Consider the following 23,092-nt stretch of genomic DNA (forward strand, 5'->3'; position numbering starts at 1 on the left):
AGCACCACTTTAGCTAATGGGGCCTCCCGCTGCCACCGGAGCATGATTTCTGTTCTCATCCTGAAGCAAAGTTCTTAACCCAAGGTAATATTTCTGGGTTAGCGGAGTCTGTAACCTGAAGCGTCTGTAACCTGAAGCATCTGTAAGCCAAGGTACCACTGTACTCTCCCCTCTTGCGCCCCCCCTTGCAACTGTGACTAGTTGTCCTTCATAACTGAGAGCCTTATCCTCCTCAAGAATTTGCCTGATCCTCTGTCAAAGCCAGAGGGAAAGCTTTTAGGAGAGCTCAGTTGGTTAGAGCAAGCTTAGTTGCTGATAACGCCAAGGTTGCAAGTTCGATCCCCGCATAGGACAGCTGCATATTCCTGCATTGCATGGGGCTGGACTAGATGATCCTCAGGGTCCCTTCCAACTCTAAATAGACCTGAACAGTCTTATCAGAAAGGGGGAGAGTCCCACAGTTTAACTCTGTGCTGAGCAAAGAAGTACTTTCTCTTATCTGTCCTGAATTTAGACCTGCAGTAGAGCTTTCCAAACTTTTAATATTGGTGACACGCTTTTTAGCATAGCTGTCAACGTTTCCCTTTTTTTAAGGGAAGTTCCCTTATTCCGAATAGGATTCCTCGCAAGAAAAGGGAAAAGTTGACAGCTATGCTTTTTTAGACGTGCATCATTTCACGACGCGGCGGTTCACTTTTACTAGCAAACCGGAGGCTAAACGTGCCCCTTTCCAGCCCCGGGAGGAGCACGGAGACACAGTTTGGAAAGCTCTGGCCTACTGTTTACAAATTCTGCTCCTCCCTGGCCTCTCCCTGCCTCCAACTCCCCCCTCCCCCCCACCAAAAACAGCCACAACCCCAAAGTGGGCCAAATGTGAGGAGCAGCAACTGAAAAACAAGGCTTGTTTTGGGATTCTCCCTGCGCCGTCCAAAACCTGTCTGTCTGGCCGGGGAACCGGTTGCTGTGTTTGGGGTTGACACAAGGCTTGTGCAGCAAGTCTTGTGCAGCAGGTCACTTCGTCACCAGAGAGAGAGGTCAAGCCAGCATCACCCACAGCTCCTCTAGGCCCTCCAGGGGACAAAAGAAGCCCCCATCCCCTATGCCTTCATGTAGCCATTTCTAGGGGCAGCAGCCCCTAGTCTGCAGTGAACAGGAGGATGGGCGATGGTGGCCCTCAGGCAGCCTCTCAGTCGCTGGGAGAGGGAGGGCTGCCAGTTTGCAAGCTTCCCTGAATGAGATGGTTGGCTTGCAGCATTTTTTTGCCTGATTCATCAGGTTCCTATGAAAAGGGTCAAATTTGTGGAATCTAAGCTAGTGAGATGGAAGCTCCATGTGCAGAGGCAGTCTACCTCCGATAACAAGGACACAACAACGACAAAACAGTCTTCTCCCCCCCCCCCCAACCTTGTGCTCTGCTTGGGGGCTTCCACATGGCTGACCACTGTTGGAAGCAGGAAGCTGGGCTGGAGAGGCCTTTGGGCTGATCCATCAGAGACGCCTGGGTTAGCCATGGCGCTTCCAAATGGAGCCTTGCTTTATGGAGGCAGTCTACCTCTGAACGCCAGCCGCTAGGGGACAAGGAGGGAAAAACAGGGGAGGACTGTTGCCTTCACACCCCACTGGCTGTGGGCTGGGGATAAATGGACCCTCTTTAGCTTGACTGACAATGGCTTGTTCCATGTTCTTAATCACAATTGCCTGGGGGACCTTTTAGCATCCTGACCGGCTGATTCCAGCTTTGAAGTCAGTTTCAGGAGCTGAAGTCTGGAGTAGGTCAGCAATAAAAGACCCGGAGTCCGTGAAGTTAACTCTTTCTTCAAAGGAAGCAAAACAGTGCAGGCCTAGTGAGCACAGTAGATCTTGCCCCAGTGAGGAAGTTTCCCACAGCTCTCCAAGACTACTGCTCCCTTGGGTACTTCCCAAGCAATCTCAGGTTCCTTCATCTTGTATCTCCTCGCTCTGCCCTCTTCGTTTCTCTATGCGTTCCAAGAGACCAGTGGGAAACGGAACTGATCGCAGCAGGGGTGGGAGACCTCCTGGCTTCTTCAGCAGCCTGCCTCATGGTCCCCCTCCTCTCCAGCCTCTGCTACTGCCTCTGTCTCCAGACTGCTCTCTGCCACAGCCTCTTCCTGCTCACTAAACCCTGTTACCTCTGCAGTTTCTGACACCTCCTCCTCCCAGTCTTCTCCCTGTGACTACTCATCATTGCCCCATCACCAATCCCCCGCTCTGAGCCTTCTTCCTTTGAGGGTTCCCCACCTGATGCATCCAGCCAGCCCATGACAGCCAGCAAATCCGAAAAGGACAAAAAATCAACGATTTGGCAAACGCAGAATAAATTCGATATTTACAAAACCCTTAAGCGCACAAACACAGAGCAAATTCAGTTTCAGGCATGGGTTTCCCTGCACTTAGAGGAGCCCGGCTTAACGTCACACAGCTGTCACACAGGCCAGATGAGGTACAGCTGGCTCCTACATCTTTACTCGAGAGGAAGATGGCTACAGCAAAAGGCAAATGTCAGGAAGGGCAATGATGGTCAATCTCACAGTTTAACCACTTGCTAGTGTTGAAGAAGATGGGGAGAAGGTGGAGAGAGACGGAGGAGGGATGCGGAGAGGAGAGGCTCAACCATCAGATCACGCCAAGGGAGTCTTTGCTGGGAAGCTGCTGAGCTGGGGCTGCTCTGAAGCTAGCTTCCCCCACCTCCTCCTCCCCAGGCTCTCTCCACAGCCTGGTGCCAGGCACGTACTGCCCAGTCCCTAATTGAATTATTCCATCTAAACAAACAGCCTCGCAGAGGGAAGGAGGAGCGGCCATGGAAGCCCAGAAGGAGCCCAGCTCTCCCCCATACATACACACACACTCTCTCAATGGGATCGTGTCCAACTCTACATTCTGTGACTCTTTGTTTCCCACCTGCTGCGGTTTTAGCGATTAAATTCTGAGTGCAATGGCAGGGTGGCAAGATGCCGCCTGGCTTCAGATACCCGACGCAGATTGAGAAAGTCAAGGATTCAGTGGTGGTGATGCATCTCCAAGATGGATCTTCTAGTGCAGCAGCACCCAATCTTGGGAACTCCCTGCCTATTGACCATAGCTGTCAACTCCCCCCCCCCCTTTTTAAGGGAAATTGCCTTATTCCAAATAGGATTCCTCGCAAGAAAAGGAAAACGTTGACAGCTATGCTATTGACACCTTTGCTGCACTCTTTCCGGCCCCTGCTAAAAAAACAACAAACCCTTCTTCCCCATGCAATTCTCTGCAAATGAAATCTAAAATGCAGAGCAGGCAATGAGAGCCACAAGTCATGGGTGTGCAAAGAGGCGGAAGATCCAGCTCTGATCTGATGGTGTTGTGGTTAGAGCGTGGGACTAGGACCTGGGAGAGACCAGGCTTCAAATCCTCACTGGGCCATGAGGCTGCCACTCATCCTTATCTGCCTCACTTTGTAGAATCACAGAACCCTGGAAGGCATCATGCAACCCCCTGCAACACAGGAATCTCATTGTTGTCGTGGGGTTTAAATGAGGAAGGGGAGAATTGTGCGCACAGCAGCTTGACTCCTTGCAGCGCGGGGGGGAGGGGGGGATGTGGGATATAAATGCAACCAAGAAATACAAACATTTGACAGAAGAAGACTTTGGCTGCAGGTCTAAGTTACAGAAAGACAAAGTGAGGTTGCGAGACAATGAAAGTGATGATTGAAACATCCATGGGGACAGCTGGGGGGTCTACATGCGCGGAGTGCAGAATTAATCCAAGCTGTGTCTCCTTTCTGCAAAACAATGCCGATGATAATTGACGAGATCTCCGGGATCTCCTCTCGCTCTGTACTTCTTCAGAAACCAGGGAATTATTTCCTGGACGGCAGCCGATAAATCACTCTCATTTCATGGTTGCCTTTTGCCTTTGTTGCTGCTGTTGCTTATATATGCGGACCCTGCCTTCCTCCTGTGCTACAGAGTTGTAGAGCTGGAAGGGACCCCAAAGGTACTCCAACCCCCATGATGCAGGAATTTTTGCTGCAAAAGCGCAGATAGCATCATTAGAAGGTGCTCCTGGCCCCTTCCCAGGACAAGGCCACATCCACAGTTCCCGGGCGGTGGGGGCTTTCCTTCCCGGCTCTGCTGCAGCGGCATGGAGGTCACAACCTCCTCCCACATGGGAAATACCTAAGCTGGGAGCCTAAAGGCCAGGGGGACAGAAGCAGCCTTGTCCCTGCCCTGGAGGGGCAACTGCAGCCACAGGAGGGAGGCAGTGTCCATGGGCACAGAGGAGGAGCAGAGTGTGACCCACACTCAGTGGGCAGAAGGATCAAGGCAGCCGTGGAGACAGGGGAATGTTTCCATGATGTAGTTGAGCAGAGGAGGGAGATTTGTAGGGTGGGCAGAATGGAGAATAATGCAGACTTTCAGCTTGCAAAATGCATATATCTCTGTGTGCAATTTTAAAAGGCTTGTGGGAGGGGTATTTAAAAAGATGTTTAGTCAAGTCGATGTGAGTTTTAGTCTTAAACTTTTTATACAGCTTATTGCTATTTTTTTCTTTGTATTTATTTCATCACTCTCTTCTTCTTCTTTAGAAACCACTCTGAATTTTCTTTTTGACAATCAAGTAGTTTATAAATTCTATTTTTAAATAAGGGGGGTGTTGCATTCAGATGCTCCTGCTCACCCCAGCAATAACACATAAGTTCGTTAGTTGGCTGCCAGTAAAGAATTAATAGTCCCTCTGCCCTAAAAAAGGAGGAAGGGTCTCGGCTTGGCATGCAGAAGGCTCCAGGTTCAATTCCCAATGGCATCTCCAGGGAGGAACGTTCTCTTCCTGGAATCCTGGAAAGTCCCTACTGTGAGTCAGGGTAGATAGGACGGCGCTACATAAACCAAGACGGACTGATTTGGTATAAAGCTGGTTTCTAAGACATGGTCAAGGCTGAAGGCAACAGAACAAAACATAACCACCTCGATGAAGCTGTGAGCTGAGAGTCTATTTTACTGATGGAGGCAAGAGAGAAGACCTCACTTAAAGCCACACAAGAAGACCATTGAAGAGGTGGGATTAGAACCCACGACCCCTCCCCCCCATCCATCTGACTCTCATCAGGAAATCCAAAGCCAACATATTTCATAGAATCAACCCCTCCTGCAGTGTAGGAATCTCTGCCTTCCTTTAATGAAGGGGTGGAGAAAAAGAAACTGTGACTCTCCACAACTGCCACCATCTCTGACGACTGGCCGCAGTGGCTGCTGGGAATTGGAGTTCAACATATTCAATTATTCTACTCCTGCATTGCCAGGGTCAGATTAGATGACCACTGGGGACCCCTTACAACTCCACAATTCCATGATCCTAACACCTGTGGGGGGGGGAGGTCTACAGGTTCCCTTCCACTGGACCAAAGCAACAGACTTAGTGCAAGGCAGTCTTCGTTCGTTCACACGGCCAAGCCTGCATTTCACCCAAAACAGAGGGCAGTTGGAAAGAGGAACATGAAGATGGGCACTACTCTGTGGAGGTCATGACTCGCACTCAGTCCCCAGCACAGCCGCACCTGAGCACACACCTGCCCCCGTTCATAGCACCTGCTGCATCCTGCAAAAAAAGTGGTCAGTCTCCACACAGACATGTTGCCCCGTGTTCTTTCTAGTCCAGCAACCTGGAACAATTTTGCACTCCAGGCTGACAAAGGAAGGAGTATGTTTGACAGTGGAACAAAAGAGAATGGACTCTCCTTCACTGGAGGGTTTCAAACAGAGGTTAGGGGGCCACCTGTCAGGAATTACCGAGCTGTCATTCCTGCATTGGAGGGGTTGGGCTGGATGACCCTCAGAGTCCCCTCCAACTCTATGATTCTATCACTAGAGACTGAGATAGCAAGGGGGCTGCTGGTGGCAAAGCACAGCCATTGCAAGTAGTGGCCATCAATGGCCTTCTCCTACTCTGCGAATTTGCCCCATACTCTTTGAAAGCCACCCTGGCCTCCTGAGGCAGGGAGTTCCACAGTTTAACTCTGGGCTGCATTAATAAGTATATCCTGAACCTCCCACGGTTCAGCTTTGCGGGAGGTTCTGGTATTAAAAGAGAGGGAGAAAGAAACCTTTCCTCTATCCACTGTGCATCATTTTACAAGTTTCCATCACGTCACACTGAGATGCACTTTTAAAAAAAATTATGATATTCAGGTTTATACATTTCAATAATTTTATCATTTCAAAACTTGACTTCCTCCCCACTCTTTCTGCGGTTCCTTAAATTTATTTTCAATATCTTCTGCATATCCAAATGAACTTAATTTGCTCATTTATTCATCTACTTTAAATATATACTACTAGGAAACTGCAGGTTACACTGAGATGCACTTTTGCACTGTGTTGCTCCAATCCTCTCCCAGTTACGGCACTGGCCCCCAGCCACCCCCCAGCTCCCTCCCACTGGCCTGCAGAACTGCCCCCCAGCCACTCACTCACCCTCCATAGGCCCCAAAGGTGAAGCTCCTCTTCCTGGAACCCATGGCAGCAACAGAGGGCAGGGGAAGTCAGAAGAGGCGCCTGCGGATCAGGCCAGCCATGGAGCAGAAACACAGATGCCTGGCTGGAGCAAAAGCATGCAGAATCTGGCTGGGGAGAAAAGGAGGGAGGAAAAGAGGGAGGGGCCCTGCATTTCCCCCGCCTCCTCCCCACCAAACCTGTCCAACCAGCACAGGCTGGAGCAAAACTCCTCCAGCAAGGCCCCAGAGGGCACTTGGGTAGCTCCCAGCAACCCAGTGGGTCTTGCAGGGGCACAAGCTGGCACGGGCAGCTCAGGAAATTGACTGCCAGGCAGCCTGCCTTATCATCTGCAACAGGTCAGTGCAAGGAGCAGCACTCAGTGCTGGTGCCAGCGCCCGGCTCAGGGACAGGTTAGTTAGTGCCATGGTGCCAGACTGCAAGTGCGTGCCAACAGGTGCCAGGCAGGTGGGCACAGCGAGGCAGAGACTCTTCACTGAAATGTTCCAAAATGTCGCTTTTGCAGACCAAAGGCCTGCCTCTTTTCTACGCCCCGGAAAAGCAATCTGTGCACAGCAAAGGAGGCGTGTGGATCCAACTAAGTTCTAGGTAAAGGTAAAGGGACCCCTGACCATTAGGTCCAGTCGTGGTTGACACTGAGGTTGCGGCGCTCATCTCGCTTTACTGGCCAAGGGAGCCGGCGTACAGCTTCTGGGTCATGTGGCCAGCATGACAGAGCCACTTCTGGCGAATCAGAGCAGCGCACGGAAACGCCGTTTACCTTCCCATTGGAGCGGTACCTGTTTATCTACTTGCACTTTGACGTGCTTTCGAACTGCTAGGTTGGCAGGTGCAGGGACCAAGCAACAGGAGCTCACCCCGTCGCAGGGATTCAAACCGCCGACCTTCTGATCGGCAAGTCCTAGGCTCTGTGGTTTAACCCACACCGCCACCCAACTAAGTTCTACTCGGAGTATATTCATTGCAATTAGGACAGGCATGTCCAAAGTCCATTTCAGGGGCCTAATCCAGCCCGCTGGTCGATTTTATCCAGCCTCTGTGGCAGTATATGTCCTGGGGTAAAACCCTTTAAAAAGTTTGGGCACCCCTGAATTAGGAGGAGCCAGTGGCGGTGTAGTGGGTTAGAGTGCTGGACTCAGAGCTGGGAGAGACCTGGGTTCAAATCTCCCCACTCAGCCTTGGGCTAGTCACTCAGCCTCCCAGCCTAATCTGCCTCGCAGTGTTGTTGGGAGGATAAAACAGGGAGGAGGGAAACTATTTTAAAAAACTTAAGGTAGTTGTGTTTATTATTAACTCCCAGTAGGACACAATGTGGCATAGTGGTTAGAGAGTGTGGGGCTAGGACGTGGGAGAGACCAGGGTTCAAATCCCCCACTTGGCCCTGAAGCTCACTGGTTGGATGGGGCCAGTCGCTCACACTTGGCCAAACCTACCTCACAGGCTTGTTTTTAGGATTAAATGAGGAGGGAGAGAACCATGTATACCGCCTGGAGCTCCTTTGGGGCAAAAGGTGGGATACAAATGTTAAAGCTTACTGGGAGATGATATATAATGAATTGAAAAGGCAATCAAACTGTACAGAAACTGTACAGAAACTTATTCATGTATGCTACTACAGCGGCAAGAATGTTACTTGCCCCAAAATGGAAAGAAGCAGAAGTCCCAGCAAAGGAAGAATGGATACAAAAAATTATGGAGTATGCAGAAATAGCGAAAATTACCAGGGGAAAAAAAAGAAATCAAGATAACAACCTTTTTTTATAAATGAATGGAAATGGTTTATTGAATATTTACAGACAAATTGTAAACAGATAAGAACATTGGCAGGATTATTGTATTAACCTGCCATTTCATAAGAGTATATATTTAAAGAAGAATAAATTAGCAAATTAAGTTAATTTGGATATGCAGAAGGTGTTAAAAATAAATTTAAGGAACTGCAGAAAGAGGGGGAAGGTAGTCAAGTTTTTAGATGTTAAAATACTGTAAAATTATTGAAATGCATAAACCTGAAAATTATATTTAAAATTTTTTTTAAGTGGGATACAAATGCAATAAACAAATAAGTAAAACAACATTACACAGGGCCTAATTGGAGTCAGAGGAGATCAGGATTTTGCTCAAAGAGCTCATGTTTACTACCAGGATTCAATCGAGGCATATGAAAAATCTCAGAAGTGTTTTCTGACAATGCACAAATTGTGTTTCCTCTGTCATTGAACGGCTACCAGCAACAACTGTGATTTCTCAAATGCAGCGGGTTGGACTAGATGACCCTCAGGTGTCCCATCCAACTCTACAATTCTATAACTCCCTTCATGTGCTGGCTGAAACTGAAGGCAGCTCCAGTCCAAAGTATATATAGAGCACCCAGTGTTGGCAAAGGTGCATCTAGACCAGGCATAGGCAAACTCGGCCCTCCAGATGTTTTGGGACTACAACTCCCACCATCCCTGACCACTGGTCCTGTTAGCTAGGGATGATGGGAGCTGTAGTCCCAAAACATCTGGAGGGCCGAGTTTGCCTATGCCTGATCTAGACGATGGCAGGCGGCATGTCTTCTAAGCAGCCTATAGCCCCTGTGCCACTTACTGCAGGAAATCAGGACCTGCCACCAACTTTGAGCATCACCCAAAAATGAGATAATAACAGGTGTCCTGATTCAAGCCTGTGGCTAAACTGAGCAGCCAAGAATTTCAGCCAAACCTAACAGGTGATGCAACTCTGAACTGCCACCAGCTTCCTTGGCATTAAGCTTGTCGTGGACTGGCAGAGATATCTCCAAGCCTTGCAAACAGCCAAGAACATCTGCCATCATGCACCAATGGTGGTCCAATTTAGCCCCCAAACACACATGAGCGCCTGGAGATGCCTGGTTGATTAGCAAAGTAGCTTTGCCTATTGGATTGGTTGCTCATTTACAGGGAGGGTGAGAGAGGTCTGTCAGGAGAGGATGGGTGGTTGAGCCGTGGTCAGAAAGCGCCCCCTACGGACAGCATTCAGCAGGAACCTCGCCAGGGCAAGAGGCAGTAGGAATCATTCAGCACCCTGGACAGCAATCGTGGGAGTTCCCCTTTTAGGGTTGCAAAACACACACACTATCCTATCCCCAGCGGGTGTCACAAGAATGACAGAACTGTAAAAAGGTAAAGGTAAACCACAGAGCCTAGGACTTGCCGATCAGAAGGTTGGCGGTTCGAATCCCCGTGACGGGGTGAGCTCCAGTTGCTCAGTCCCTGCTCCTGCCAACCTAGCAGTTCGAAAGCACGTCAAAGTGCAAGTAGATAAATAGGTATCGCTCCAGCGGGAAGGTAAACGGCGTTTTCGTGTGCTGCTCTGGTTCACCTAGTCATGCTGGCCACACGACCAGGAAGCTGTGAGCCAGCTCCCTCGGCCAATAAAGCGAGATGAGTGCCGCAACCCCATAGTCGGCCACGACTGGACCTAATGGTCAGGGGTCCCTTTACCTTTACCTTAAAGGACCCTTGGGCGGTTAAGTCCAGTCAAATGCGACTATGGGCTTGCCACACTCATCTCACTTTCAGGCTGAGGGAGCCAGCGTTTGCTCACAGACAGCTTTTCTGGATCATGCTAAACAGCTTCTGGCGCAACAGAACACCATGATGAAAAGCAGAGTGCACAGAAATTCCCTCCACAGCGGTACCGCTTTATCTACTTGTGCTGGTGTGCTTTCGAACTGCTAGGTTGGCAGGAGCTGAGGCAGAGCAACGGGAGCTCGCCCCGTCATGGGGATTTGAACCGCTGACCTTCCGATCGGCAAGCCCAAGAGAGGCTCACTGGTTTAAACTACAGCTCCATCTGTGTCCCAATTTAGGATTGCAAAACACACACACATCCTATGCTCACTGTGGTGGGTGTCACAAGAACATAGCTGTCAACATTTCCCTTCTTTAAAGAGAAAGTCCCTTATTCCGAATAGGATTCCTCGCAAGAAAAGGGAAAAGTTGACAGCTATGCACAAGAATGATAGAACTGTAGAGATGGAAGGGACCCCAAACACCCTGCAATGGATGAGTCAAAGCTTTAAAAAAATCCATGACAGGTGACATCCAACCTTTTTTGGAATATAAAAAAATTCTCCAGGGAAGGAGCGTCCATCACCTTCTGAGGGCATCTCTTTCACTGTCAAATGGCTTTCACACTCAGAAAAGCTATTCCTACCAATAGTTCAAATTCCGAATTATATAATTTAGATAAGGAGGCCCCTATTCTAGCACCTGGGGGGTCACCTTATCTAAATTATATAATTCAGTATTTGAACTACTAGTATTAATAATTGTATTATAAATTGGTATTTTTATAATGAGCCTATTATTGGATTGTAATTGAAAACTAAGGGGAGAGACTTTGTCAGGCAAGGCCTCCTTCCACCTGCCTTGCCTCACTCAAGTCTCTGCTTCTCAATTTGTACTGTGTTATTTTATGTCGCTGTTTTATTGATTATAGTTTAGAAATTATTTATTGAAACTGTTGAGTGGATTTCTGTTTAACTTATGTTATCATTATTATTTAATACTATTCTAATGATTGCTGAATGTTACTCTTTTGACGTAGGTTGCCTATTTTAAAGTTATGTTTCATTGTCACATTTTTGTATTGCATTAGATTGTTATAAGATGTACATTTTTTGTTTCTTCAGCTTGTAAACCGCCTTGAGCGCTGTAAGATAGAAAGACGGTATACAAATTAAAAATGATGATGATAAAAATTATTATCAGAAAAGCTGTTCCCAATGTTTTATTGGAATCTCCTTCCTTGCCACTTGAATCCTTCAGGGGAGAGTGTTTTGGTTGCCCCCATGTCCTGCTTGGGGGTCTTCCCAATGGGGCATCTGTGGGGCCACTGAGAAAAAAGGACTGGGATGGGGCAACGCAGTCAGATGGCTGGGGTACATCACACATACACACAGCCTGGTCCTCCTAGAATAAATCACAAGGCGATGACACGCACAACCCAACAGAACCGCACACACACCCCAACACACAGCCATCCTCTCAGATGCTGTGGGCTCCATGAGTGATGCTGCAACTCTGGGCATTTCTCAGAGACTGGAGGGGGGGGAGAGAGAGAGATGAAAAAAGAACAGGCAAGCAAAACGCAACCATCTGCTCAACTGCCAATATTGGAAGGTCAAGTTGCATCCGCGTTGACTAGGAAACCAAGCAAGCCGCTTTTTTTAATGGGGAGGGGGCTGCATGGGTCCCATTCTCAGCACTTCCAGATAAAAAGGATTTCAGGTAGGGGAGAGGGAGAAGGGCTCTCTCTGCTGGGCAGCAGCTGCCACTCAAAGCAGGCAGTGCCAGGCTAGATGGGCAAATGCTATGCGTCACGGGGAGGTGAATTCTCAGTAAGGGAGGGTTGAGGGCTGGAGCATCTGTTTTTGCAGGCAGAAGGTCTCAGGTTCAATCCTGGCTTCAACTCCAGCTAGGGCTGGCAACACCTGAAACCCTGAAGTTCCACTGCTGCCAGTCAGTGTAGACCATATTGGGCTAGATGGACAAGACATCTGGCTCGGAATCTTCAAGAGAAGAATCCTTCTTGTATTGCAAGAAGTCCCAGGTTCAATCCCCAATGCAGTTTCTCCAGGGAGGGCTGGGAAGAGAGGCCCTGTCTGAGACAATGGAAAGTGGCAGCTGCTGCCAGTCAGTGCCAACAACACAGAGCCAAATGGACTCAAAGGTTTAACGCAGCAGAGCGTACGAGTGTTCTTAGCAGATGCACAGATGCTTTGCATGCTGGAGGTCCAAGCATCTACATCTCTGGGAAAAGGACAAAGAAAGATGATTGCCTAAACAGTTGTACAGCCACTGATAGATGCCCCCAAGTGTTATGGACCGCAGTTCCCACAATTTCCAGTCACACAGGCTGGGGCTGTTGGTAGGTGTAGTCCAAAATATCTGCAGAGCACCAGCAAACAGCTGTGATGGAGGACCTTGCATAGAAAAATGGGTAGTATTCCATGGAGGGCTAATTAGTCAAAAAGCATCTAAAGCTGGGCTGGAGGCAGTGTTAGAAACTCAGATATATAATCTAGGCGCCAAATGGCTCCTTAAACCAAGGTTACAGTTGCCAAAACAGAATGTCTAGTTGCTATTTTGGGGCAAGATGGCTCTAAAGTCTTATTTTCAAATGATGGATTAACTGTGATTGATTCTGTTAAACATCTGGCTAGTTCAGATGACTGCCTTGAGATAGGTTAAGAGTTTTGAGAACTTAAAGAAGAAAAGTCACTTGATCCAGGGACAGTCCACATATCTATTGGCCTGTTCTGACCACTTTTTCCTAATGGTGATCGCTCCTGCTCAGCTTGCACAGAAAAAAAGCATTTTGGTTCCAGAAATTCATTCCGATAAAATATAACTGATAGAATTCTGGGATATTAGCACGTGAAAACGGTCCAGATCCAGTGATCCCCAGATGATGGAGATATCAGGCGCCATCCTGGTACCCAGGCATCTTCACGCAGTTGAAAGCCAGGTGCAAAATGCGCCTAGCGCCTGGCTAATTTCGAACCACTGGCTGTAGGAAACCACATTGTGAAAAACAAGGCAGCATCCTGTGCATATTGTGCAAGTTAACAGAGCAAGTTAACAGAGCATGGGGAACATCAAGAGACAACTCAGCTCTCTGGAAAGAGGGTCTGATCTAAGACCACAGGCAAAGGCATCATACTCTTTAAATCCATTGCCAGATGGGAAGGGAGGACCAGGGGCAGAGGCTGGCATACTAAGGGCATTACATACACTAAGAAGGCTTGCTGCCAACCCAACCCTTCCTGGCTATTGGTGGCCTTGCTTATTGCTGCCGGCTCAGTCCCCCTACTTTTTATATATATTTGTGCTTGCACAGCCCATCTGGGACTGATAGCAAGCTGTTTCTCCAGTCAGGCAGTAATAACTGTTATTGTTATTATTATTAATTTATTTATATCCCACCTTCCCCAGCCGAAGCCGGGCTCACAGCGGCTAACAACAATAAAAGTAACACAGCATTCTAAATCAATTCATTCTAAAATCAATTCAAAATCAAATTAATGGCAAGCGTTGGGCTAGAGTTCTGTGAGGATTACCGAAGGAGGGGGTCAGGCTGTGCCTTGGCCAAAGGCCTGGTGGAACAGCTCTGTCTTGCAGGCCCTACGGAAATATGTCAAGTCCTGCAGGGCCCTAATCTCTTGTGACAGAGCGTTCCACCAGATCGGGGCCACAGCTGAAAAAGCCCTGGCTCTGGTTGAGGCCAGCCTAATCTCCCTGTGGCCCGGGACCTCCAAGATGTTTTTGTTTGAAGACCGTAAGGTCCTCCGTGGGACATACCAGGAGAGGCGGTCCCAAAGGTACAAGGGTCCTAGGCCGTATAGGGCTTTAAAGGTTAAAACCAGCACCTTAAACCTGAGAGCAGTTTCACCCTACTTCCCTTGCTAACCTCCTCAAACACAGTGCCATCTCCCCTGGTCTGCATGGATCCCCGAGCGAATGCCAAAGCGATGCAAGACCCGCATCGCCGCTCTCTCCAGCTACTCCGGCATGACCCTTCCACATGTTTACAGCAGCGATGCAAAGGAGGCTAGCATCGCCGCTCCCATATCACAGATGAGAATAACCGAGGTGCAGAGAGAGATGCCACTCATTCTCTGTTCGCGCAGAGCAGAGCAACTGTGCCGCATCAATTCCTTTTGCACAGATATTTCAGCTTCTCCGAAAAAGAAAACCTGCCAACAAGATTTTGTCATGCTCTGGATGGCGGGTGGGAGGTGCAAAGGCACTAAGGCGGACGCCAGATTCTGGAATCTGGCAGAGTTGGGAGCTAGAGAGAGATCCAGCCATTAATTACAGCATCAGCTGTTGCAATGTGCAGTTCAGAGGGGGAGAAAAACTCCCGAGCGCTGAAATAAACAAACAGACAGCGGAGAGGCAGGGGAGATGGAATGCCAGGATGAAGTCATGCTGTAGAGTGGCCAACCCTCCAGGAGAAGCCATTTGCAATGAACGAGCCATCCAGTCACACGACGAGGGAAAAGGCAGCCACCACGCCTGAGCCACGGTCCTTGCGACATCAGTCATTTCCAAGAGCCAGGGACAACGCAGGTAGACTTGCCACACACTTACAAATGGCAACAATGCCAAAACGTTTTGGGAAAGTGCCACTGTGACTTGGTGGCAGGACATGTGCTTTGCATGCAGAAGGCTGTAGGCTCAGTCCCTGGGAGCACCTCCACCGGCTGGGCTGGAAATGGCCCCTGTGCCTGAAACCTACTGCCAATCACAGTAGACAACCCTGTGTTAGGTGGGCCAGACGTGTGACCCAATTTAACACACCTTCCCTGTTCCTCTTTAAATCAGCTCTTTGTTCAGAAACATGTGGACTAGAATCTTGGTTTATTTTTAAAAGGAAGGAGCATTACTCATCTTTAGTATTCAAAAAGCCCTTGGTTCCAGCCCTGGCATTTCCAGGTACGTCTGGGAAAGGCTCCCTTGCCTGAAACTCTGGAAAAGGAGCAACACTGAGATGGCAAGACCAGGGCTCAGAATTGATCCAAAGCAGCTTGATATGTTCTTACGAGGCTGCAACACTGCTCTCACCAAGAGCAACTTCTTGACTTCTTCACGCAGCACGTAGTTATACTATGGAACTCCTTCCCACCAGATCCAGTGATGGCCACCAACCTGTCCAGCTTTAAAAGAGCATTAGACAAAATTGAATGGAGCAAATGCTTGTTTTCTTCTGCTCTGGAGGATAGGACTCAAACCCATGGCTTCAAGTTACAAGAAAGGAGATTCCGGCTAAACGTCAGGAAGAACTTTCTGTCAGTCAGAGCTGCTCAACTGCAGAATGGTCTCCCTTGGGAGGCTGTGGACTCTCCTTCCTTGGGAGTTTTTAAGCAGAGGTTGGGTGGCCTTCTGCCATGGATGCTTCAGTTGAGATTCCTGCATTGCAGGGGGTTGGACTAGATGACCCCTGGGGGTCTGTTCCAGCTCTAGAATCCCGTGACTCTTATGGCCAAGCACTGCCTCCTGTTTGACTGCCAAGGGGCCTCAGGCACACACACACAGAGATGTAGCCCACCCCTTATTCCGGCACCGAGATCAGTCCCTACAATATGTCCTAGTAAAAAAAACAGCAGGGCTTCTGTGCATGTGCAGAATGCATTCCCCCTTGCTGCTGAAAAACTCCTCCTCCCAAGGTGTTGCAAACTAAAGAATCAGGCCCCTGGCTCAGATTGCCTGGATTTGACGCAGGTCTGAACCCCCATTTAGAAATGGAGCACTGTGCCTCTGCCCAGACCTTTGTCTGAGCTCTGGAGCCCCCAAACCTATTGAGCCTCTCTTCTGTGCCTTCCAACCAGTGGCCTGAAAGCGAGCTGAGCCCTTGGAGAGGCACGTGATTGGTTGTTGGAGGCAGGGGACTTGAAAATCGTGGCAGAAGGCAGAGCAAACCCAGACATGGAGAGACACACACGCACACAGAGGAAGACACAGTTCTCTTTCACATGAGCCATCTCTCCCGCATCCACAGCCATCGGCTGGAACAAACGCCATCCTGCCCCCTCCCTGACTCTCCCACTCCTGCCCACGTCGTAGACATGAGTCACTGGGGACTCTTGCCATTCCCAGGCCAAACAATGCAGCCAAATATAGGCTGTACGTGCTTTGATGCCCGTGGCGTGTGCTTGCCCGCATGCAATGGACACACACAAACACGTGTAGCAAAGCCCCTTTACCTGCCTGATATGAGAGGCATATACTGCTCCCAGCCTAACCTGTTTGGAAACGGCTCTCTTTGGGGAACCGTAGCAGCAGAAAGCATACAGTCCTGACCTTGGCAGAAAGTGTGGGATGAACAGGGCCAGCAGCATCTCCCCCAGGTAGGGCTGGGGTAAAAACCCCTCCCCAAACCCAGAAAGACATTGCAGATTGTTGCTGACGATGATAAGCTATCGGTACAGCTTCCAGCTTTCTAATAAAATCAGCCCTTTGTGCAGAACCTTGAGAACTAGATCCTTGTTTTAACTTTAACGGGCTGCTTAGAATGGGAGGAAAGGAAGCTGCCTCCTATTGGTCCACCAAGCTCAATATTGTCTGCACTGACTGGCAGCGATGACTCGCCAGGGTTTCATGCACAGGAGCCCTGCATGGAGATGCTGTCATTGGGGATAACCTGGGTCATTCTGCATGCACCTCAAAATGCTCAGCACCACAGGTTCCCCATGCGCCCTAGGGAGTCAATGCAGCCAATGCAACGAACGATGATGAGAATGAATTGATTGTGCTGCCCAGTCGCGACACTAAGAGTCAGCTGCAAGAGACCTGCTGGTACAGCTGGCCCTGCTTGTCCTCTCTGCCACCTCGGCCTGCACAGGCTCACGAGACCCGGGGCGCCAGCAGCTACCACCAGAAACCACACGTGGCTTTGATGAGCCAGCAAGAATCCCGCATGCCACTCCCGCCGCTTCCGCAACCCAACAGCCTCCTTCCAGAGCCACCAGAAGCTGGAAGAGCTCCAGCAGCTGGAAGAGCAAAAGGGAAGGATGGCATAGTGGTTAGAGTTCCAGACAAAGACCTGGGAGAGAGCAGGATTTATGTCCCCCACTATCACAAAGCTCACTGGGTGTGTGACCTTGGGCCAGAAGCTGCCCCTCTTGACCTAACCTCCCTCGCAGGGTGGTTGTGTAAATTTGAACAAGGAGGGAGATAACAGCGTATGCCGCCTTAGAGAAAAAGATGGGGTAGAAATGTGATACATTTTTTAAAAAACTAGCAAGAGGGTCCTTTGCAGAACGAGCAGAATAGAGAAGTTGTCCCTAACCATGTAAGATTGTCACCTAGAGACCACTGAACTAAAGTCCTCCTGCTTCTGTTGACATTTGCCCCATCATCACCACAACACAGGAAGCTACCGTATACAGAGTCAGGCCACTGGGTCCTCCTAATACTGCTTACACTGACTGGCAGCATCTCTCTGGGTTTCCAGGAGGGAGTCTCTCCCCTACCTGGGATTAAAACTGTATGCAAGACAGGTGCGTCCACCCCAAAACAAATATTCTTCTCTGGCCACAGACCCCATTTGGTTCACCAGCTGCCCGCCCCCCACAAAAGGGAGGTCACGCTGGGGGGGGCTTTCCTGTCCAAGAAGGAGACGTCTCCCTCTGAGCATCGACCCCCCACTGCAAGCAAAAGACGACTGGAAAAGCACGGCAGGTCGGCCCGCAAATCAAGGTCAGGCGCAGTCGGGCCCCCCCCCAGGACCCCCATAGGGGATGGAGAAGTGCTTGCCATCCTGCCAGCTTCTCACCCCCCCCCCCCAACGCATCCCTCCCAGCACTCTCCATCCTTCCCCGCAGCAAGGAGACTGCAGCTTAGAAGGAGCTGGGCCGGGGGGGGGAGAGCTTTCGTTCTTAAGGCCTCCCCTCAGCCTTAACGAGATTTGACAGACTTTGAGGACCACTTGAAGGTGGGGGCGGAGGGGGGGAAACGAGGAAGGATGGGGCGGGGGGGGGCATAAAATAGAAACATTCCCTCCAAGCAACCCCTCCATTGTCACAGCCAGCCATTTGATTCATTTGGCGCATTTCCAGCTTCGGAAAGACCTTTCTGCACGCAAGACATTGTCTTAAGCTGGTTTTCGGCAATTTTGTAAATGGGAAAGCGGCCAAGAGCTCATCGCTAGCAGGGGCGGGGGGTGCGAGGCCCTGGGTGGCACCCGACGCCTGCCCTACTCAGAGTAGACCTATTGGAGTGAATGAGCCTCCACTCGGAGGGGGGTGCAACCCCTTGCCAGTCTTGGCCTCGAGGACAGAGACACCCCCAACCGCGGCGCTTGGCACAAGCTCAGGAACCCTCTCGCCCAACTCCCCCTCCGACCCCATCCTGGAACCATGAGCCCCGTGCTGCAGAGTGGATGCCTTCCCTGCTCAAAGGCAGCGGGGAAGTGGGGGGAGGCCGGCGGGCCTGTCTCCTTGACCGGACCCGCTCAGCGCGCGTTCCGACGTGACGCTGGCAAAGGCCAGGAGAGGCGTGCAGGGAAGCATCCCAGATGAGAGAGGGAGGGGCGCCCCTTGCAAGTCCCCGCTCGCCCTCGAAAACACGAGACTGCGGGACACGCTCGCCACTGCACGTGTGAACGCGGACAGCGACGGAGCTAGCTAGACCGGGTAAGGGGTGTCTCCCGTTCGTCCGCAAGGTCGGCCCCAGCCCACCTGTGCGCAGTGAGCCAGGGGCCCAAGCCGCCGCCTCGACCGCAGGACCCAGGCGTCCGAGCCTCCCCCGCGCTCCCAGATGCGCTTACCGGAGCGGCGCCTCTCCGCCTCCCCGCTGCTCGCCTCCGCCGCACTGGCGAGCCGAGTGAGCGCCGGGCGAGGCGAGGCGAGGCGTCACAAGGCCCACCAGCCCGTGCGCCGCTCCCATTGGCCGCCCGCGGAAGGAGGGCGAGGCGGGGAGGCGGGGAGGCAAATCCCGAGATCGCGGGCGGCAATCAGGAGATGCGCGCACTTTCGAGCAACAGCAGCCGCGCACGTTTGTTGCATTGGATTGCACTGATTTTTTGTTGCTGTTGTTTAGTCGTGTCCGAGTCTTCGTGACCCCCTGGACCAGAGCACGCCAGGCACTCCTGTCTTCCACTGCCTCCCGCAGTCTGGTCAAACTCATGCTGGTAGCTTCGAGAACACTGTCCAACCATCTCGTCCTATGTCATCCCCTTCTCCTTGTGCCCTCCATCTTTCCCAACTTCAGGGTCTTTCCCAGGAGTCTTCTCTTCTCATGAGGTGGCCAAAGTATTGGAGTCTCAGCTTTAGGATCTGTCCTTCCAGTGAGCACTCAGGGCTGATTTCCTTCAGAACAGTGGCATAGCGTGGGGGGTGCAGGGGGGGGGGCCGGCCGCACCGGCGCAACATCTGGGGGTTAGGGGGCGCAAATCCACGGGTTAGGGGGCGCAAATTACTTGCCTTGCCCCGGGTGCTGACAACCCACGCTACGCCACTGCTTCAGAATGGATCTGTTTGATCTTCTTGCAGTCCACGGGACTCTCAAGAGTCTCCTCCAGCACCATAATTCAAAAGCATCAATTCTTCGGCGATCAGCCTTCTTTATGGTCCAGCTCTCACTTCCATACATCACTACTGGGAAAACCATAGCTTGAACTATACGGACCTTTGTCGGCAAGGTGATGTCTCTGCTTTTTAAGATGCTGTCTAGGTTTGTCATTGCTTTCCTCCCAAGAAGCAGGCGTCTTTTAATTTCGTGACTGCTGTGATACCTCACCTTTTTTTCTCCAAGGAACTCAACTGTGGAGTTGATGGTTCTCCTCTCCCCACATCATTTAATCTCCACAGCAGCCCTGCCAGGTAGGCTAGGCAGCAGGGCTGCCAACTTGAATAAAATATTGGGGGGGGGGTAACCCCTGCCTTGCACAATCGTTCACATGATGGGGCACACGGACACCATTTAAATAACAACACCCATCAACTTTGGGGGACCCAGCCCCCTCAAATATTTTATTGGGGACCTGAGCTCAGTTCTGCCTAGTGCCTAAACTATGGGTAGGCAAACTAAGGCCTGGGGGCCAGATGCGGCTCAATCGCCTTTTAAATCCGGCCAGTGGACGGTCCGTGAATCAGTGCGTTTTTACACGAGTAGAATGTGTGCTTTTATTTAAAATGCATCTCTGGGTTATTTGTGGGGCCTGCCTGGTGTTTTTACCTGAGTAGAATGTGTGCTTTTATTTAAAATGCATCTCTGGGTTATTTGTGGGGCATAGGAATTCGTTCATTCCCCCCCCCAAAAAAATATAGTCCGGCCCCACACAAGGTCTCCGGGACAGTGGACTGGCCCCCTGCTGAAAAAGTTTGCTGACCCCTGAAATACAGCAACCTGAGGCAAGAAACAAGAAGAAACACTCGGCCCCAAGCACTCTACTATTCGAAATAGGGTATTTTACTTACAATACCCTTCTCAATGTGCCCAATTTGAATCAATCCATTTTCATCTAGCATGTAAACGCTCTAAACTTTCTCATTTAAATATTTGACAAGTTTTGTACAATCTTGCTTATTCTCCATAACCAAATTTATACCAGCAACATATACAGGCAAAAAAGCTGTTTCTCCATTTTGTTGTTTTTCCCCATCATGAGACATCGGTTAAATTGGACCACAAATATCAGTATGAATAAGTTGCCAAGGCTCTGAACCTTTCTGGTTTTCCTCGGGGATAGAAAGGGGTGCCAAAAGTAGCAAGGGACAGAAGGAAACAAGCGTGGGGCTCTGACCCACTACATTCTTGTGACCAGCCTCCCCCGAATTTTATTATTTTGCTTCCACCACTGGAAAACCTGAAGCTCCTTTAGATGGGCCTTTGCCCAGATTTCCTTCCACTTCATCTCATGGCAGGTTTATAATAGGGACAAAGTCTAGCTTGCCTTAACAATCATAATGAACCCCATTAAGCTTTTTATACAGGCACCATCTGGGCTATTGATTCCTGCTCGGGTTGTGTTTCCACAGTTCCACCCACGCACCTGCAGTATCTGCCAGTTGAGCTGTGAAGACTTCTCTGCCAAGCTAAGCAGTTGGCTCCTTACCTCTCTCGCCCTGACCTAGCCACTGTGATCCACGTGACGGTCACGTCCAGACTTGATTATTGTAACTCACTCTACGTGGGGCTGCCCTTGAGACTGACCCAGAAACTCCAGCGGGTGCAGAATGCCGTGGCAAGACTCCTTATGGGGTCACATTCACCTGGTGCTATACCAGCCGCACTGGCTCCCGGTGGAGTACAGGATCAGGTTTAAGATGCTGGTTTTAACCTTTAAAGCCCTGTACGGCCTAGGACCCTCGTACCTACGCGACCGCCTTTCCTGGTACGTCCCACGGAGGACCTTACGGTCTTCAAACAAAAACATCTTGGAGATCCCGGGCCACAGAGAGGTTAGGCTGGCCTCAACCAGAGCCAGGGCTTTTTCGGCTGTGGCCCCGATCTGGTGGAATGCTCTGTCACAAGAGACCAGGGCCCTGCGGGACTTGACATCTTTCCGCAGGGCCTGCAAGACGGAGCTGTTCCACCAGGCCTTTGGCCAAGGCACAGTCTGACCCCCTCCTTCTGTAATGCTTATAGAACTCTAGCCCAATGGTTGCCATTAATTTGATTCTGAATTGATTTTAAAATGAATTGATTTTAGAATGCTGTGTTACTTTGGTTTCAGCTGGGGAGGGCAGGATATAAATAAAATATTATTATTATTATTATTATTATTATTATTATTAATAATAATAATAATAATATTTATATCGATATCTTGGAGGGTTGCCAGAGGTCAGCACTGACAACACCAATCTACGTGGACCCAGAGTCATATTGAGACTCCTTGGGGCACTTCCTGTCCACCTCTCTTCAGATAAGCAGTAATCAAATTACAGTTGTGTGTAGGCATTTATCCTAGAATCCTAAAACTGGAGGGGACCCCAAGGGTCATCCATTCTAACCCCCCGCAACACTGATTCCTAGATACCTGAGAGGTCTCTGCGTATCCACTTTCTCTCCTCTAGATCTGAGAATTGCTGTGTGTGTGTGTGTGTGTGTGTGTGTGTGTGTGTGTGTGTGTTTTCCAAGGGAGAAAACCAGAATAAGCAGACTCTGTCTGAAATGACCCCCTCCTAGCTCTGTCCCCCAACCCTCAGCTGCCCTGCCCACAGTCCCACAAGCACTACTGCAAGGGTCACCAACCTGAGGCCCAGGGGCCGGATGCGGCCCAATTGCCTTCTCAATCCGGCCCATGGATGGTCCGGGAATCAGCATGTTTTTACATGAGTAGAATGTGTCCTTTTATTTAAAATGCATCTCTGGGTTATTTGTGGGGCCTGCCTGGTGATTTTACATGAGTAGAATGTGTGCTTTTATTTAAAATGAATCTCTGGGTTATTTGTGGGGCATAGGAATTAGTTCATTTTCCCCCTCTCCCCCCCCCCCAAAATATAGTCTGGCCCACCACATGGTCTGAGGGACGGTGGACAGGCCCATGGCTGAAAAAGGTTGCTGATCCCTGCTCTAGTGGTCATCAGCCCTCACTGCTGAGAAATGTCCTCACGTAGCACACATTAATGGGTCTTAAGCTCTGCCCGCCCTGCCAGGAGCTGTCCAGCATTTCAGAAGCTCTCTCTCCTTCCCAGTTTCCCTCGGCGGTGCTAGGTATTGAACCTGGAACTTTTTGAGGTCCACCACTGAGCTATTTGACCTGTTTCTTTCTTTTTAAAATAAAATAAAATAAAACTTGACTTCCTTCCCCCTCCTTCTGCGGTTCCTTAAACTTATTTTTAATATCTCCTGCATATCCAAACTAACTTAATATGCTCATTTATACATCTTTAAATATATACTCTTATGAAATGGCAGGTTAATACAATAATCCTGCCAATGTTCTTATCTGTTTACAATTTGTCTGTAAATATTCAATAAACCATTTCCATTCTTTTATAAAAAGGTTGTTATCTTGATTTCTTGTTTTTTTTCTGGTAATTTTTGCCCTTTCTGCATACTCTGTAAGTTTTTGTATCCATTCTTCCTTTGCTGGGACTTCTG

General features: G+C 49.9%; 1 protein-coding gene across 6 annotated transcripts in view; it reads right to left on the minus strand.

Moving 5' to 3' along the window:
• Positions 1 to 18,883, minus strand: part of RAP1GAP (RAP1 GTPase activating protein) — a 103,659-nt gene extending 84,776 nt beyond the window's left edge. For 3 of the 6 annotated variants that reach the window (XM_053401185.1, XM_053401183.1, XM_053401184.1), the window contains exon 1: positions 6,471 to 6,580. In XM_053401185.1, coding sequence (XP_053257160.1) covers positions 6,471 to 6,514 — 44 coding nt within the window. In that variant the 5' untranslated portion in view covers positions 6,515 to 6,580. The other 3 variants (XM_053401189.1, XM_053401188.1, XM_053401187.1) reach the window with 3 other exon arrangements.
• Between the last annotated feature and the right edge of the window lie 4,209 nt (positions 18,884 to 23,092).

The sequence above is a fragment of the Podarcis raffonei genome, chromosome 8 (genome assembly GCF_027172205.1).
Source record: "Podarcis raffonei isolate rPodRaf1 chromosome 8, rPodRaf1.pri, whole genome shotgun sequence".
Classification (NCBI taxonomy): Eukaryota; Metazoa; Chordata; class Lepidosauria; order Squamata; family Lacertidae; genus Podarcis; species Podarcis raffonei.